This window comes from Equus quagga, chromosome 7 (assembly GCF_021613505.1).
Source record: "Equus quagga isolate Etosha38 chromosome 7, UCLA_HA_Equagga_1.0, whole genome shotgun sequence".
Classification (NCBI taxonomy): Eukaryota; Metazoa; Chordata; class Mammalia; order Perissodactyla; family Equidae; genus Equus; species Equus quagga.
In genome coordinates this window covers 54,968,090-54,986,199 of record NC_060273.1, presented here as the reverse complement: position 1 = coordinate 54,986,199, position 18,110 = coordinate 54,968,090, and the positions used below count along the sequence as shown (strand labels likewise).

The window sequence follows — 18,110 nt, the reverse complement described above, 5'->3', positions numbered from 1 at the left end:
CTGATCCTGTTTTAAACAATAGCATAAGGTCCCTCCTCGGCACCAGTTCAAGTGCAAATCAAAGGCTTCCCTAAGCCACACAGACCCTTCTGCTACCGTTTAATGTATAATAATAATAACTATCCATTCTGGAATGTTTACTATGTGCATTTACATGTAGTTTGCAGATCATGTATATTACTATATGCATTTACACATTTATACGTACATCATGCTGAGTACGTGATATGTGCTCTCTTTTAAACCCCAACAACCCTCTGGGATAGGGACTTTTATTGCCCTGCTTTTACAGATGAAGAAACTAAGGAATAAAGAGCTTATAATTTTTGCCCAAGATCATGCAGCCAAGGGGCGGAGCCGAGTTTTAAACCCAGGCAGGCTGGGTTCGGAGCCCACTGCTTTCATCTCTCTAAGTACTGCCACGTGGTTACTGAGCTGACCCGGTACTTTGGCATGAAGCGGCAGCAGAATCTGTTGCAAGGCCCAACATGTGCAAGCAAGTGACTCTGTATAAAAGTCTATGCTCTCTCCCTTGTCCTTGGGGGTCTTCGCCTCCATGCCTACCTTCTGCCTCCATGACCGCCAATGAAAAGAGCCCAGTCCTGGCTCCCTGTCCTCGATGATGACCCATTATCCCAGCTTGCCTATGACTCAGGACTTTCAGTGCTAAAATCTAGACAGCCCCAGGCAAGTGGAGATGGGCGGTCACTCTAGTTGGGAGCAGAGACTCTAAAGCCCATCTGCCTGGTGTCAAATCCTGGACTTCACTGCCACGACTTCAGCCACGTTGCTTAATTTCTTGGCGCCTCCATTTCTTCACCTGTAAAATGGGGATAATAATAATACCTACTCTACAGGTTGCAGTGACAATTAAATGAGCTAATGCGTGAAAGGCAGGTACAAGAGTGCCCGGCACACAGAAGTGTCTCCGTGAGAGTTTGCTATCATTGTTGTCATTATATGAAAAGCTCCCTAAAACCCGGAGTTAGTCCTGAGGCAGATTCTTTGCCTCGCCCTTTTAACATCTATAAGAAACAAACATTTAGTGATTTCCTTACATTTCCTGAAGTTGTGCTGCAAACAGCAGCAACAAGAAAAAATATATGGCAATTTATCGTCGGCTTGTTTTTACACTAGTTAAAAGGAAGCCATCAGCCCTGCAGTAAGTAACAAGCCCGTGCCCACAGGCCTCCTAGGTGTTATCTGTATTTTTATGACCCTCTTGTGGCTATAAGGATGCTCAGTGGGTGTAGAAATTGGATGGTTAAAAATAACAAATAAGAAATCAAAGTTGTGCCTTTGTCCCTATTTCCATACCGGGCAGGTACCACATTCATTACATGCTGGACAGCTGTGGGAATAAGCAACACAAGTTACAACAACTTGATTGTCCTCCAAGAACAAAATTAAACCATTGCGCTTTCATATGATTGTCATCCCTGCCTTTGTGTAACTCTTGTCACCCTCTTATTCTACCCATGTGACTCTCTCCTTCTACCTTGTTGGGTGCCCTGTTCTGTCTCTTTCGGTCAGAAGGTTTCAGCTTCTACAAGTTGAAAGGCGCAGACCAATGCCAGCCCTCATACACAGCTGCCATCATCAGCTTGGTTTTGGACCCTGTACTGCAACCAGCTGTTTCTTTTGCTTGGAAAAGTGTCATCCACCCAGAGGCTTGGGGTGTGGCCTTGCAGGAAGCTTTCCTTTTACCTGGCTGCTGAAACAAGGGCACAGTGAAGCAGCCGAAACACCATTCGGTTTATTTATGCAAGCATTCAACAAATATCTTTAATGCTAGGCACGGGGGTGGGCCCTGGGAAAACAGCCATATACAACCGAAGTCGAAGTCTTTGCCTTCGGCAGGCTTAGCGGCTTCCAGGAAGACGGCCATTAAACCGCTGCGTCTCAGCCATAGCTGCACACAAGAATCACTTGGGGAGCTCAAAAAACAAAAATACTGATGCCTGGGTCTCATCCTCAGAGATTCTAATTTAATTGGGGTGCAACCCTAGCATCAGGATTTTTCAGCGCTTCCAGGTGATTCTAATGTGCAGCCAAGTTGAGACCCACTGCTTTAAACAAAGGGTGAATTAGAATTCTGGTGAGTGCTATAGGAGGAGGAGTAGATAGTGCTATGAAATCATGTAATGGGAGAGGAACCCTGAGCTGGAAGTCAGAAGCCTTCCCTGAACCAGTGCTGGCTAAGCCAAGGATGAATGGCTTTGCCAGAGTGAATGCAGGCAGCATAGTTTAGGAGAGGGATCAGCCCGAGCCCAAAAGGAGGATCCAGGCTACGTTCTAGAACATGGCAGGGCAGTGTGGTTGAAGGTCAGAGAACAGAGCCTGAAGCGACCTGAGATGAGGGGGGGAAATGGGCAGGGCCAGATAACTCCGGGCCTTTGAGGCCCTTTTAGTGGTTTATGATTTAATCCTAATGCAGTGGTTCTCACCCAGCGCAGGCATCAGAATCTCGCCCCCCCCATCCCCGCCCCAGAGCTTGTTGGAATGCAGATTGCAGGGCCCCACGCCCAGAGGTCTGAGTCAGCGGTTCTGCGATGGCGCCCAAGGATGTGCATTTCTAACCAGTTCCCAGGACCACACCTTGAGAAGGTCCGCTCTGATCTCAGGCAACAGGAGAAACCGCTGGGGCATTTTCAGCAGGTTTCAGCGTGGTGCCAGTCAGTGTGTGCTTTAGCAACGTGGTGATAATCACCAGTCACTAGCCCGCTACATCTTCCTTTGATTCGGTGAAGTGGAATAAAGAAAGGTGATGTTCCAAGGAAAGACAGCAGCCTCCCACAAGGGAAGCACAGGCTTGGGTCGGACCCCGGGGCTGCTGGGGGATAAAGGTTCACTAAGTAATTGACATGAGGTTTCCCTCCCAAGAAGAGCTATTCCTGGTAACTGTTGCCTAAACTCTCAGTTTCCTCCCGCCACGATCTTCCACTTTTAAAAAATCTATTAATAAGACTTCTCCTTTTCCCTATCCCCTTTTTCCTCGAATGTGGAAAGATCTTTATTTTTTTTCAGTTCACCATGTTTCTCTGAGGCCGAGGCTGAGCCTGCTGCTTTCCTTTTCCCAGGCAGACAGAAATGATGCTGATCAGTGAGAATCCAGATGCATCCAGGAAACGTGTAGCGTAGACAGCTGGATCCAAATTTATATCACCTCTTGGACACTGCTGTTTCTGTTGCTGCTGGGGTGGAGGGGCGTGATTTCTGCCTTACGAGCAAAAGATGAGCAGTTGACCATGGAAAGGATCTCTGGCCTTCCCAGCCCTCCCCACTCCAGCATCCCCCGTACCCGCCCCTATGCAAACCCTTGAAGACACCCAGATGCCGTTGAAACAAAAAGAAACATCTGCCTCTGGATTTTCCGTGTCTTCTCTAACAAAGCAGGGGCAGCTGTTCAAGCTCAGGTTCATGGCTGAGAGTCCGGGCCAGTTTGTGCCTGGAAACAGAGCCCCTCCTCCGCTCCCCCTGCTCACGCAGACGAGCAAGAGCGACCAGCCCTGCCGTTTTCCAGGGACCAGTATGCTTCTTTGGCAGCCAGTCTTCTAAAATTAGTTGGAGTTTTCCCCAGAGTGTCTCGAAGCACCGGATTAATTTTCTGAGCATTTGCCACTGCTGTTTAGTCTAAATGGCCACGGAACCCCTGGTGATCCCGGTCCCCAACACCTCAGCTGTTTTCAACTCTAAAGAGCTCTGGAATGCGACGGCAGACTCTATTACATGTTTCCAGTGTGCGTCTGCTCCTTAATTCCAACAGTGCACAGCTCTCGGAAGCAGGGATATTTAAAACAGTTGGGGAGAGGGGGTTCCCTAATTACGTTAACATGCACAAGTACAGTTCTTCCCCAGAGAAAAAGACACCATTTATTCGACCTTCAACTCTCCTGCCCTCAGCATTGCCCTCTGCGTGAGTGGGTTTTCTTCTCACTCAGCCGGACCACCGTGGCCTTGCTAGATTCTCGGGTGGTGGTCATAGGGGAGTGAGGATGTCCAAGGAGGTGATGCAACCGCACACTCAGGACACCCGAGAAAGCTCCGTTTTTTCATTTGGAACAGGATAGGCTCTTATTTTTTTCTTGATCTGGAGGTGAGGCAAAGAGAAATGGCCTGTGCTTCAAACCATGCCCCGAAGGAGAAGGCTGCCACTAATTATCATATGTGTGGTGTCAACACTGACAATCCTAAGTGCTGCTACCTACTGGGCATTTACAGTGTGCCAAGCTCTAAGCTAAAATCTTGGCCTTTATCATTTCATTTCACCTCTCTGGTATCTGTATAAAGTATTATCATCATCCCAGTTAAGTTATTTATTCAATAAACATTTATTGAGTGTTATGTGCCAGCTAGTTTTCTAGACACTGAGAATATCTCAATGAACAAGAAAGGCAAAATCCCAGCTTTCATGCAGGTTGTGTTCTGTTTTGGGGGACCGTAAATAGGATTAATTAGTAAGATGTATCATTTTACAAACACGGGTGAGAGGGGAGTCAACCAGCTCGAGTTCACACAGACAGCGAGAGGCAGATTTGGGTTTTAATCTGAGAACTATCGGACTACAACCAAGTTAAGGTTTGCCCCCTTGATTCAGAAGAGGCTTTCCACAGGTGTTCAACCCGGGATGCAGCCGCTCTCCCAGTGGTCTCTTGAACCGAGCAGGAAGCCCTCACTTCTCTAGCTCTGCTTGTCATCCGTCTGCATTCACGTGCAGCCTGTCTTGTGTTTTCCCTCACATTTCCCTCTGGGTAGGGTGCTGTCCTCTGTGCTGCTCTAAGGTGTGCTTGACATGGAATGTTAAAATCCTCCTTTTCTTTCGATACCCCTTATCCAATATTAGCCACTTATTTCTACCTCTAAATTGCTGCACATAGCAGAACATTTCTTGATGCTTTTTTAGAAAAGCCTTTTATGGTAATTATAGCTTCCTTCAAGTGCATCCATGCTCCCCTTTTTACTGTGCTGTAGACTTTATTTTGCTCATGCCTAATTTTTGTTAAGGCAAAAAGCCTGCCTACCTGGTAACCTTGTTGAAGGATTTTTTTACTGGTTGGAATTCTATGTGTAGAAAAGTCTTGGAAACTATTCCATTGCCACTTTGCCAAAGGCATTGAAGATGCTGATTTCAGTCAGAAGCCATTCATTCATCCATTCCCCTGAGTATTTATTGAGTACTGGCAATCCAAGAGTAAATGAGATAGACATGGTCCCTGCCTCGATGGGTTTACGTCATAACAGGAGTGCTCAGGGCAGCTGTTCAGATGTACACTGCACAATTCTCGGGGCATCGTTCAAATTGCAGTTAATGACAATGTGCACATTTACTACAACAATTTTCCAACAGGCGACAGTAAAATGTCTTAAGGAAGGGCTGCTCCAGGGTCTGGCAAGCATCAAGGAGATGCCAGACAGTTGTGATACAGTATGGTGGATAGAACACGATAAAAGTGCCATGATGGGTGGAGCTAGCCTGGATTTGGGAGTTCTGGGAAGGCTTCCTGGAGCTGACTTCTGAGTGGGGATCTGAAGGATGGGTTGAATCAGGCAGATGAGGAAAGGGAAAAAGAAAGGCCAACAGCTTCAGTCTGACCAAAACCTAAAGTGATACTGACATAGGCTGACATGGTGAGAACCGGTTCATATAGGATCTGTAAGCCAGGTAAAGGACTTGAGACTTTACCCTGGGGTCAATGGAAAGCTATAGAAGTGTTTTCAGCAGTGTCTAGAACAGAGAGAATTGGATGATGGTGCAAAACTGGAGACAAGTTAGGAAGCTTCCACAAGAGTCCAGAGCAAAGATGAGGATGGCTTGGGTTAATGTAGAGGCAGTAGGGATGGGAGTGGAGGGCAGATTCCAGAGATATTTAGGAGGAAGGACAGGTAGGACTTCTTATAATTAAGAGGAAAATAAGGCAGGACTTGGTTGTTGACTAGATACAAGAGATGAGAGACATGGGGGTTGGGGGGTAATTGAGAATGATTCCAAAATTTCCATCTTGGGCACTGGGTACATGGAGGTGTCATTCACCAATCAAGGGATCTGAGTTTGGGGGAGGGACGGTAAAGAGACTCAACTCTGTTGAGTTTGAGGTGCTTGTGAGTGAACAGATGGAGATGTTGAGATGCAAGTTGGAGTTCAGTTCTAGAGCTCAGAGGACTAGAGTTGAAGATTCAGGAGTCACCTGAATATAAGGCTGTGTTTGGGGTTTGTTTGTTTTTTTAATTCCAAATTTCTGCATCAGCTCTAATTTTGTTAAGGCAAAAACCTGCCTATCTGGTTACTGTGTTGATGGGGGGTTTTTTTAGTGGTTAGAATTCTATGTGTAGAAGTCTTAGAAACTATTTCACTTCCACGCTGCCAAAAGCACTGGAAGTCTGATAGAATTGGCCCAAGATATCACTGACGCCCTTGAAAGTTCTCCCTGGGAAGAAGACCTTGATCTGTGAGAAGCCCCTACTATATTCTCAGGACTCTCAGCAGAGTCTATAGTAAGGGCCAGGCACCTCTTGTGTACCTGACACAAGCCAGGCTCTGCGATTCAACAGCAAACAAGGAGGTCTCAAGACTCATGGAGCTTTAGGTCACAGCAGGATTTCTCAACCTCAGCACTATTGACATTGGGGCTGTATCATTCTTTGTTGTGGGAACTGCCCTGTGCATTGTAGGATGTTAAGCAGCACCCCGGACCTCTACCCACTAGATGTCAGTAGCATCCTCCCCAAGTTGTAATAATCAAAAATGTCTCCAAACATTGCCGAATGTCCTCTGGAGGGAAGGGATGGGGACAGAATTGCCTCAGTTGAGAATCACTGGTCTGGGGTCATGCTAGAACATGAAGTCTCCAGCCAGCCAGCCCTCGAGCTGCACTAAGAACCAAACAGCTCTGCCTTAAGGCATTCTGTATTCATGATCTCGGAGGTAGGACTCAAGGAAGTCAGCAGTGCTAGCTTGAAATCCAGAAGACCCCATACGGGAGACCTCTTGGATCCCCACGTATGAGCCCATGAGCCCAATCCAACTCCAGTTATAGGATCCTCTCCAGAGAAAAGCCGCCCCCTGAGACCCATTTGCCCTCCAGACTAATTACTTCCTACGTTTTGTTTTTCCTTAAGCAGAAGCTGGCTTTGCACTTTACAAACACAACGAATCACCTCCTCAGAAGGCCACCAGCAGAATGAACTTGTGCTGGGAGTAGGTTGGGGTTGCCTAGCAACGCCACGCACCTACCAAGGCTGCTTTCTTTCTCTTCAAGCTAAAAGCAAAGTCCTGTCCATTAATTCCCAGCTGCTCTGAAACTTCTCAGAGATTTTCCAGCTTCCTACTGTTCATGTTTTCATCTTCCTTATATGATGTGGAGGAAACCCGCTAGTGTGGTCTGTTTATCACACTTAGCTGACGGGGAGAGGGGATCAACAGAGAATGAGAAAGGAAAAAAAGCCTCATTCAATCTAGGAGCACACATATTTTGAGTGCATATCTCTGACTGACTCCATCTCTCTTTGCAAATTTGAATTTTATGTAGTAGACATGGGCCTCCTACACAATGAGGCTTCTCTTGAGACTTTGGGCATGATTTTAGTCAAACATGAGACCTCAAAGTAGCTAAATAACAAAGCACGTATAATAGATGCCACACTGAGCAAATGTTGGTCGATCCGTCATTTAGTGTATTCTCTGTGATCCGATCCCTAAAGCTCTACTGGTAGAAATTGTAAAGCTGGAGGTGGCTAGAGTTTGGAGACACTCTCTTTTCCTGGAGAATCTGCAAAATGTCTCTTGGGCTTTTCCTACTGCGTTCCATTTTGCTCCTGCAGAAATGTTTGTGGCATTTCTCTCAAAGTGGGGATGACGTCCCCTTCCAGTGCTCTCTCACAGTATGAACAGGGGGCATGTCACTGGTTTTCCAGGCAGGGCTATAGTCACCTCCTTGGTAAGGAAAGAAGTGGAAATGTGAATCTGGGCTTTATGAGGGTAGATGTGGGACCAGCCAGTCTTTCTCAAGGTATGCAAACGTTGGTGTTTGATTTGCATCCTGAATTCAGTGCTAGGCTGTACAACAGAAAAAACAAGCCCTGGTAACTGTTTCCTCATTTCTCTTCTCAAGACAGCTCAGCGTCCTTACACAGACCTCCCCATATAGAACTTCTCCTCCGTCGCCTACCCTGTTCTCTCAGGTCCTAACTCGTACCATATTCTGGAAAGGATGAGAGGGAACGAGCGTTGAGGAGGGAAGCTTCTTAAAGAAGTAAATTTCAACTCAATTTCAGACCCTCCAGACCTTTCTTCTTAGGAGGAGTCCTTTAAATTCCCACCACAACCACATGCACCAATTAGGTTTGTTGGCATTCTCATAAGGGGAACTGGAGAGAAGAGAGGAAGGGTGCCAGGTGAAGGCCTCTGGACCGCTGGAGAGAGAAGGAGGGAGAGATGCACGCTTTTGATTCAGAAGATTTGGGCCAGAAAGGTTTCAAATCAATTACCTCCATCGTTACAAGGCTCTTCATCTCTTTGCCGTGGCCCGATCCACCCTGCACTTTGTGTGGTTTAAAAATAGATATAAAGAAAGATGGAGATTGAAATGGTAGCAGAGGCACACGTAGAATTAGAGATGGAGCTAGATATTCAGGAAAGTTATTTTCTAGGGACAATTAAATTAATGGTCATTTGGGGTATGTTTAAATGAAGTAAGAAAACATGCCTAGATTACACAACTCTAAATTTGCTAGAAGTCGTTGCATCGTACACGTAAAACAGTTAAATTTTATGGTATGTAAATTATGTCCCCATAAACCTGTTAAAAGAAAGAAAAATGAAAACATATCTAGGAATTCTTGCCAGCAAGTAGGTTTTGTGAGTCTGGCCACATCCTGCCAATTCTCTGCTTCTCTCTGCATCTTATGAAGGGCAAAGGAGGCTGTGCTTGGGAGACTTCCCCTCTCTCTTTAGTAGCCCCCACTCTCTCTTCTTTCCAGGCTCCGTTTGCCCAAGCTCAGGTCAGGACAGTGGTAGCTGTAGTTGTTTTGGGTTCTGGGGCAATTAGGGAATTATGTAGGCTGCTGATTCCACACACCCCCAAAAGACAGGGAAAGAAAAGAAAACCACCAAATAAGAATCACTTGAACCCCAGCACCTTCCCCCCAGTATATATACATTCCTCTGTCTTTTCCCAGTTCATGGCACTCAGCACCTACTCCTTCCACAGCCTGCAGATCCTGCAGTATTTTTAAATTATGCCATAAATAGCTTGAGTGATAAGCAGCCAACATTTTAAAGTGCCCCTTAAAACTAAATATTACAAAAATATGAAAATAGCCAAGCAGAACCATTTAGTTCTTGGTCATAAGAAGCTCGTAATAATCATATGTAAATTTATCTTTAAAATTCTGAAAGATGGAGGGCATTTTGCCTCCATCCTGGATTGATAGGGTATTTTCTCTCTTCTGCAGAAGGCACTTCTAAAAAAAGGAAGAAAGAAAGAAAGATTTTTTTGAGGTAGCATCAATCCTCAACCACTGGCTAGAAATAACAGCCTAGCTAGTCTTGTAAGCTCAGAGCTAGTTTAGTTTTCTGGAATGTTCCCCACTTTGAGAAGGTTGCCTCAGACCCCTTCACACAGGTCAGTGTCATTGGGGATCCCCTGCATCTGGGACCCCACTATGGCTTGCAACTGCATGTGTCGCCTGCTTCCCCGATTCTTTCGAAGGCAGGCATGGGCCCCACTCTGAGGCTGGCCCAGCGGCTGCCCTGCGGCCTTGCTCCCCCTTTGCATGGCTCCCCTGCTGCCCCAGCGTGGCCTCACGTCCCTCCTTCTCATCCTCTCCATTTCTCCAACCAGATGGCTGCCCTGATTTGTGCAACGGCAACGGGAGATGCACACTGGGTCAGAACAGCTGGCAGTGTGTCTGCCAGACCGGCTGGAGAGGACCCGGATGCAACGTTGCCATGGAAACTTCCTGTGCTGATAACAAGGATAATGAGGGAGGTGAGCAAGCATCTTCTAATTCCCAGCCCCTCAAGAACAGAGCATTGTGTATATGCTGTCGTCATGCATCATTTTTCCTGAAAGGCCTCACCTATACTATTGTCAAACGTTGTTGTTACATTTCCTTTGAAGCAAATGCAGCAGAGAACATGTGTCCTTGAGCCAATGGGTGCTCCTGGAGACACCATCTGGAGGCACAAGGGTTTGATGCTGGCTTCAGGTTCTCAAGTACACATCGCAACCCAAAGGTGGCTGGGCCCTCGCTCTGCCTTTGGGTGACTGTTCCTGCCAGACCTTTCAGGGCTGGGAGTTACAAATCTGTGATGATGATGATGATGACACTATGTGCCTCACACCGCGCTAAGACATAAGTAATGCGTCCCTTCATCCTTACAGCCTTTTAGGATGTTCCTCTACTGAGGCCTGGAGAGCAGTTAAGGAACTTTTTAAGGTAACTCAACCACCAATAGTAAAATTGGGACCCAAACCCAGCTCTGACTCCAAAGTCCCTGTTCTAACCAGGGGTTGGCAAACCCTAGCCTGCAGGCCAAGTCCAGCCCACTGACTATTTTTGTAGGGACCCCTAGAGCTAAAAATGGTTCTTTTACTTTTAATGGTTGGAGGAAAAAGCTAAAAAAGAGTAATTTTTCATGACACATGAAAACTATGTGGAATTCACATTTCAGTGTCCATATACAAAATTTTAGTGGAACACCACCATGCCTATTCGTTTATGTTTTTGTCCAAAGCTGACACCGGCAGTGTTAAGTAGTTGGACAGAGACCACATGACCAGCAAAGCTGAAATACTCACTCTCTGACCCTTTACAGGAAAAGTTTGCCCACCCCTGTTCTAAAGCCCGAGCTGAATTTTCCTGTGTTATTCACTGGTGGAGTGCTAAGATTCTGGGGCTAAATGGGGTTGAGGTGGCATGTGGGCTGCCTGAGTTCCTAAGAATACCATGTCATGTTCCCCAAACATTAGTAAGGTGAGTGATCAACCCCCACCAAAATTACTCACTGGTCAGAATTCCCTAAGGGCAGGGGTTGTTTCCGGGCATAAGAGGATCTATGTGCCCAATTATTTGATTTAACAAAAATGTAAGTAGTCCCACTATGTGCTGGTCACTGTGCTCTGGGAGTGTCAGCTCCTGCCCTCATGGCCCAAGGGGTGGGCTTTGGTGGTTTACAAAATGAGGTACGATCCATCCGGGTGATGGACATTCTGGTTTTATTTTTCCTCATCCTCTTAATAGACATTTTGCAATTTCCATAATCTATCATAGCAGTTGTACATGTAGGTAATTTGTAAGTAAACAAATGCACACACATCGATAGGAGTACACCAACCAAAAGGATTATAGACCTGATGTAGTTTACAGAGCTCCCATTCATTCATTTACCTTCCTGAAACTGAGCCAAAATAGAAGCCGCTTTAATTCATTTTTGAATGAGGTGAGGCATAACTATATAAAACATTTTTTTTCCCCAGGAGAGTCAAAATCACACTCCTTTTCCTGGTAAGGTTTACTATTTTTGCTTCTGGTCCCTGGTAATTTCACTGAGCACAGCAGTTGCTTACAGATCAGCTTCCTCTTCCAGAAAGGAGCTGCTGTCCTGGCTCGCTTCCCTGTTGTGGGTGTCAGCAGCTGAAAGCGTAGTAAATGGCTAGAATGCTGCATGTAGGGGAGGAGGACTCAGTCTCCCGAATGTGCCCTGTGCCACCCATATCCCTCTCCACCAGCTGTGTCCCTGATCCGGGCTCCCACCAGGAGAAAACCAAATTCCTGCAGTGGTGTAGCTGGACGAGGTGCAGTAGTCACTGCTGGTCCCCTGGCCTGAGGACTGCCCAAGCAATGAGCACAGTTCAGGGGCCCTCCTGGTGGGCAGAGGCAGGGCACAAAAGCAAAGGAGGCAGTGATTATACTGGAGACAATAATGGCCTTGTTATGGGAACTATTAAAGCGAACCTCCCAAGGAAGTAATTAAGCACCGAGAAAAAAAGGCTCTGCACGGTGTTTATAAAAAGAAACTCCCAGTTAATTCAGAGTTGCTTGTGTCAGGTGAGAGAGGTAGACATGGATTCTCTCACCTGGCGTAAGCAATTCCCAATTAATAGAGTTCTTTTTTTTGGAGGAGATTCCTTGGTGCAGAGTATCCTTTTTATGGTTAATTACTTCTCTAGGAGGTGTGCTAAGCACTCTGGTGTTTATTGATAAATATTAAAGTTGCTCTTCATCAACTCCAGATGCAGTCCCACAGCACACTAATTATATCACTTCTTTGTTTTGGGTGGAGGTGGGAGTTCTGCCCCAGGCTCTGTCCTGCTTTGGGAGTTCTCAGGAAGGGCTTCGTGGGTTTGTAAACCTGGCGGTGGGTCAGAGGAGGCCCCCGGGCGGAGCATGAATGCAGGCCCGGGGAGCAGCTGCCGTGAACACATTTGTTATAAACCTCATGAATGGGGGAAATAACAGGGCGCTCTTCCAAAGTGAGAGCTGGCAGAAACAAATCATTTTCCATCTAGGAACACTCTACGTTTTAAAAAAAACAACAACTCAGTTTTAAGAGGTTGATATTTTTTATTTTAAACGGAAACGGGTATAGATACAAATACAGACATAGATATTTGAAGTCTTTTTCAACCTGGGTTGCTCCTGTGTAGAATTAAGCCCTGGTGCTTTCCCGTCACTAATAGCTCTGAAACTTTCGCTTACAGCAAAACCACTGGGGGGCTTGATGAAACAAACACAAATGGCTAAACCCTACCCCCAGAGTTTCTGATTCCGTAGGTCTGGGGTGGGGTGCAAGAATTGGAACTTCTAGTAACTTTCTAGATGTTGGTGATGCTCTCTTTGAGGAGTACGTCCTAAGACGCCCATTTGAGGGAATGAATTAACTTCTCTCGTGTGCATCTAGAATGGTACTAAGTACCTCCCTTGGAAGAATTGAGAAAATTTCCACTCAAATATTTTCTGTATTCCATGGTGCTTAGATGAAAACCATGTTGGAAAAAGCTGCCTGAGCGTATCCCACAAAAACAATTGATGCCAGTTCCCTGTCTTCTTACTCCCGTCATTTTCAAATCTCCCAATGCCTCCTGCCGTATGACCACTAACTTAACCTCAGGAAGCCACGGCCAACTTTGGGAAAAGGAAAAAGGGAAAAGCTTTGCCTGCCATTGCTCCTAAAAAGAAGTAGAAATGGTTCACACTGAGGTGCCAGTAGGCAGACTGTCTTTTTAATAGTGAGAGATCTTCACTTGAACTGCTCACCCCAATTTGAAAAAGAAGAGACTCCAAGAAATATTTTTGCTTACAGAAGACAAATACCAGCTCATTAAAGTCTGAGAATACACACAACATGCGCGTCAAGTGGCAGGCGGATAATATTTAATTATCACCACCACGACAGAAGTGTGAGATTTAGTTCATCACAGCCAGGGGTAGGAGAAAGGGTGTAGATTTCCTCTAAAAGTGGGACCTGCGAGGTGGGGAGGCGTTGTTAGACCGTCTGGCCTGGAAAGACAGTTCTTGCTCCCTCCCTACACCCCTTTATCACTCGCAACTTAGAGTCAGGACCCCCAGCCCTCTGTCCATACAAAGCCCAGCTCCCATCACTTCAAGCCAGGCTGGAAGCTGGTCTGAAGCTCCCGTGGAATCCTATCAGATACCCCCTCCAGTCAGTGGACGGAGGCCTGGAGGTAGACAGAGTATGAGAGAGCCCCTCCTAAGCTGGGCTTGTCCACAAGTCACCTTTGCAGCACGTCCTTCCTTACTAGGCCAGGGAGCTGTCTTTGTTTCACCTCTGCTCACTGCAGCACAGCACTGAAAATTAGACATTTTGCTCCTTCTCCTGTCACTTCCTTGGTTTCTGAATAGGTGACACTGTAACATCATAATGGGTAAGAGCTTGGGCTTAGGAATCAGTCTTTGTGTCCCGCTTCTGCAAGTAACTTTACTCCTCAAAGCCTCAGTTTTCTTGTCTGTAAAACAGGATAATGCCACTTCCATTAGCAGGTGTGAAGTTTCAGTGAGAAAATGTATATAATACGTTTTACAAGGATGCCCTCATGTGTTGGCTGCTGCTAGCTTTAAAGTTATTAGTATTAAAGCTGTTATTTTCTAGAATGGCTAATGAATCCACATCGATGGAGCCCAGTCAATAACTTCCCCACCAGACATAGCCGCTGAGGTTCTAACCAGGGCTCATCAAACTTCAGCAAAGCATAACTGCACTGGAGAGCTTTAGAATTGAGATTCCTGGGCCCCCAGCTTTCATATTCTCATTCATCAAGTCAGATATTGGATCTAGGAATCCACATTTTTACCAAGCACCTTGGAGGATTCTGACACAGGTGGTCTACAGACCACATTTTGAGAAAAATTTGTTTAAATGGTGGTTTCCCCTGAGTGAGCTGACCCAGAGTCATAGAGCCTACACCCCAAACCCCTACCCCTAGGATCCCTGGAACACAAGAGGGGAATTTTATTTCAAGAAGAAATAACTGAAAAAACATGAAGACATTTTCATGCTTACTTTCTGAGTGAATAACTTTGGTCTGTTTTAGAAGTGCTCTCCATTCCTGGTTGGAGAGGTGACCAATGTTTGTTTCAAAATTTAAGAAGACTTTAACTCTCTGTCATTAGGGTATGAATCCATCCATCCATCCATTAGCTATGCGTTCATGGTTTAGCAAATGTTCATTGAGGGTTTACTAATTGTTAGACATTGGAAATAGGCCTTTGAAAATATTAAGACAAATATGACGTGTCCTCAAAGAGCTCACATCCATCTGAAAAGATAGGGTGTGTAAACATGTTATTATTTTTTTATTATTATTATTATTATTATTATTGTTATTACAATCTGGCATGTGAAGGCCGACAGGCCGGAAGACCTTAGTTCAATAGGAACTAGAGAAGCAATGGAGTGTGAGTGTCGGCCACAGGACAGGAGAGAAACCCATCGCAATGTTGAGCCCTGGTCTTCAGCCTGTCTCAAAGCCGCAGATCTATGTGACCAGTAACCTCTGGTGGGTGCTCTTCTGTTCACCAGCAGCTTCTCCTTTTCTCTCTCTCAATTAAGGGCTACACTCAGGCTGCTCTGACAGCATTTCCCAGCCCACTTCCATCTGTGAGGCTTGGTTCCTTATTTTGCTCCAAAGGAGGCTGCCTTGGGTTAAGAGATGTGGATGCTGGCCTGAGCTCCAGGTACTCCAGCCAGGTCTAAATGAGGAGAAATAACATTGGAGTCTATCCAAAGCACTTGGAACAGACAAAACCCACCCCTCGCCCATTGCCTCCCCCCCCATCCCATAACCATCCAAATTGGTTTGACATGATTCAGGGATGCTATTCCGGCATTTATCTCAATTGTTAATTAATAACTCACCTTGTCTGTGCATTTAGCAGAGCCAAGCTCTGGACTTCAGGGACTCTGGAAGAGTTATGGTTCTCAGGTCCAAATAGTACTGTTTCTTCATCCAATGAGTGCTAAAGCTTGGTGAATCCGTTGTAAATGCCTTGATTAATGTGTGCAAATCATGTTGATGGATTGGTTGGGTGGGGGACAGCTTAAAAGTGCAACATTTCTCTATTAATTGTGTTGGATGAAGATTCCTCTTGCAGTCCAAAGACCTTGTGGCAAACGTAGCCAGAGCCATAAACAGAGTCTCCGCTTAGCTCCCAGGGAGGAAAGCAATATAACTAATGCTTAGGAAGAGAACTTGGCCTTGAGGCCACTGCTGGCTGGCCAGGTGCTGGGTCTCTCTTCTTTGGGAGGGAATCAGAACCAGCCCCAGCTGAAATCCTAGGGGACCACATGGCAACAGGAGGCTGAAATTATTCTGGATCTTCTAGTTGAAGTAAGATCTTTGACTCCCTAGGCACATTTAACTAGAGAATCTTCTGTTTAGGAAACTGAGAGTTGGAGTTCAGTTTTCCTTTATTCTGTTGAAATTTTAAAAAAATAGAATCCATTCTCTATTGCATATAAAAACCATAATCAGGGGACTGGCCCCGTGACCAAGTGGTTAAGTACGTGTGCTCCACTTTGGCGGCCCAGTGTTTCGCCAGTTCGGATCCTAGGTGTCGACATGGTACCGCTCATCAGACCATGCTGGGGCGGTATCCCACATAGGAGAGCCAGAAGGACCTACAACTAGAATATACAACTATGTACTGGGGGGCTTTGAAAAACAGAAGATTGGCAACAGATGTTAGCTCAGGTGCCAATCTCTAAAGAAGAAAAAAAAGATTTTAAAAAACCCGTAATCAGTAAGATTTTTGAGAGTTTACATGCACCAAGCCCTGTGCTGAGCTTTGTACACACCTGGTACCAACAGGTCTCCCTACTGCTGCCCATGCCCCATGCTCTCTCTTCTTCCACACAGCAGACAGAGGGATGGTTTTAAATTGTAAACCAGATCATGCCATGCCCTCAAAGGGCTCCTCGTGTAGTTAGAATCAAAATCAAATGTTTCTTTTGGCCACAGGGCCTTCTATGACCCATCCCTACCTTCTCTCTCCCCTGTCCCCCACCACCCTCCCCAGCAGCTCTGCTTCACCCACGCTGGTCAGCCTTCTGATCCTCAAATGCTAAGCTGAGTCCCATCTCAGGACCTTTGCCGGTCCAGGGCCAGAAACGCTCTGCCCTGGGCATTCTGTATGACTGGCTCCTTCCAGTCGTTCTCAGTTCTCAGTTCAATCACCCACTCCCCACAGAGTCCTCTCTTGACCTATGAAGTCCACCTCTGTCTCTTCCCCATCACCCTTTGGTGTTTCCTTCACAGCAGATGTCACACTCCTTAATTATCTCGTCTATATCTTTCTTGTTATGGTGTCTATTTCTTCACACCAGAAGTATAAGTTCTACAAATCTGTCTCTTCATAGTTTTCCAGTTCACGGATGAGGATACAGAGGCTCCAGAAAGTAATATTCCAAAGAGGCCTTTCAGCTAACCACTATCATATACTGATTGCCACTTTAAAACCAACATCCCATTTCTTCTAAAACACTAACAAAATTTGGAAGCTGTTTCTGAGGAAGTTTCAAACAAGTACAGAATTTGTGTCATTGCAAAGAGGCCATAGGAAACATCACCTCAAAGGCAACACTTTCCAATTGAAAACCTTTTCCCAGTAAATTTATTTGACCATGGCATTTATTTAAAAAAATAAAAAGGTGTTTAAAGTTCATGAGTTTACCTAACATGGCACCTTCAGTCTTTTCTATTCAGGTCTTTAGTAGTTTAAATGGTTATTAAGTGTCTCTTAGGGGATTATATTTTTTCCCAGATTAGATGACAAATCAAATATTCATCACAAAATTGTGATTAAAATGCATAATCTCCAAAAAATGCTAATAATTTAAATCACTACGGACTTATTTTAGGGAATTAAAGTATCAAAACACAGATTTAACTGGTGGCAAAGAGATAACATTTATGTCATTATGTTGGCTTCCTGTATTTTTGCCTTGGCCAGCAAACTGCCTACATTGCAGCAAGTACCCTCTTGGTTTCTGTGACCAGCATTTGAATAAAGGTTCGAGGACCCTGGGGCCATGATTAGTTAGTTCTGTTGCTCCCACAATCCTCCCCTCCGTCCAGACCAGTAGTTCCCTACCAGGGGCAGCTTTGTTCTCCAGGGAACATTGGCAAGGTCTGGAGATATGGAGTGAGTCACGACAGGGAGGAGAGGCAGAGGTGCTACTGGCGTCCAGTGGGTAGAGGCCCGGGGTGCTGCTAAATATCCTATGTGCACAGGACAGCCCCCACAGCAAAGGACGACCCAGCCCAAAATGTCAATAATGCCAAGGTTGGGAAATTTGGTGCGGACATTAGCATTTCCCAGGAACACATCTGAGGAGTCCGGAAGGTCCCAGAAGAGAATATCGTTTGGAGTGATGTCAAGGTCTGATGCGTTGGGCACTTATAGGAGAGCAGGCATGGGCTAAGACTTTACCCTCATTGCCCAAATAAATCATGGCAATAGCCCACAAAAGCCCTAAGAGCCTCTTACTCTCCTTTCCATAGAAGCAGAGAGCAGAAGCAGCTTACCCAGGTCCCACAGCTAAAATGTAGCCACACCAGGAGTCAGAAGCCAAGTCAGAGCCCTCCTCAGGG

General features: G+C 45.8%; 1 protein-coding gene across 7 annotated transcripts in view; it reads left to right on the top strand.

Annotated features, from left to right (window-relative positions):
• Positions 1–18,110, top strand: part of TENM2 (teneurin transmembrane protein 2) — a 1,159,540-nt gene that overhangs the window by 1,047,192 nt on the left and 94,238 nt on the right. For all 7 annotated transcript variants that reach the window (XM_046666360.1, XM_046666359.1, XM_046666362.1 and 4 more), the window contains one exon: positions 9,840–9,986. In XM_046666360.1, the coding sequence (XP_046522316.1) occupies positions 9,840–9,986 (147 nt within the window). The remainder of the gene's footprint in view (positions 1–9,839; positions 9,987–18,110) is intronic.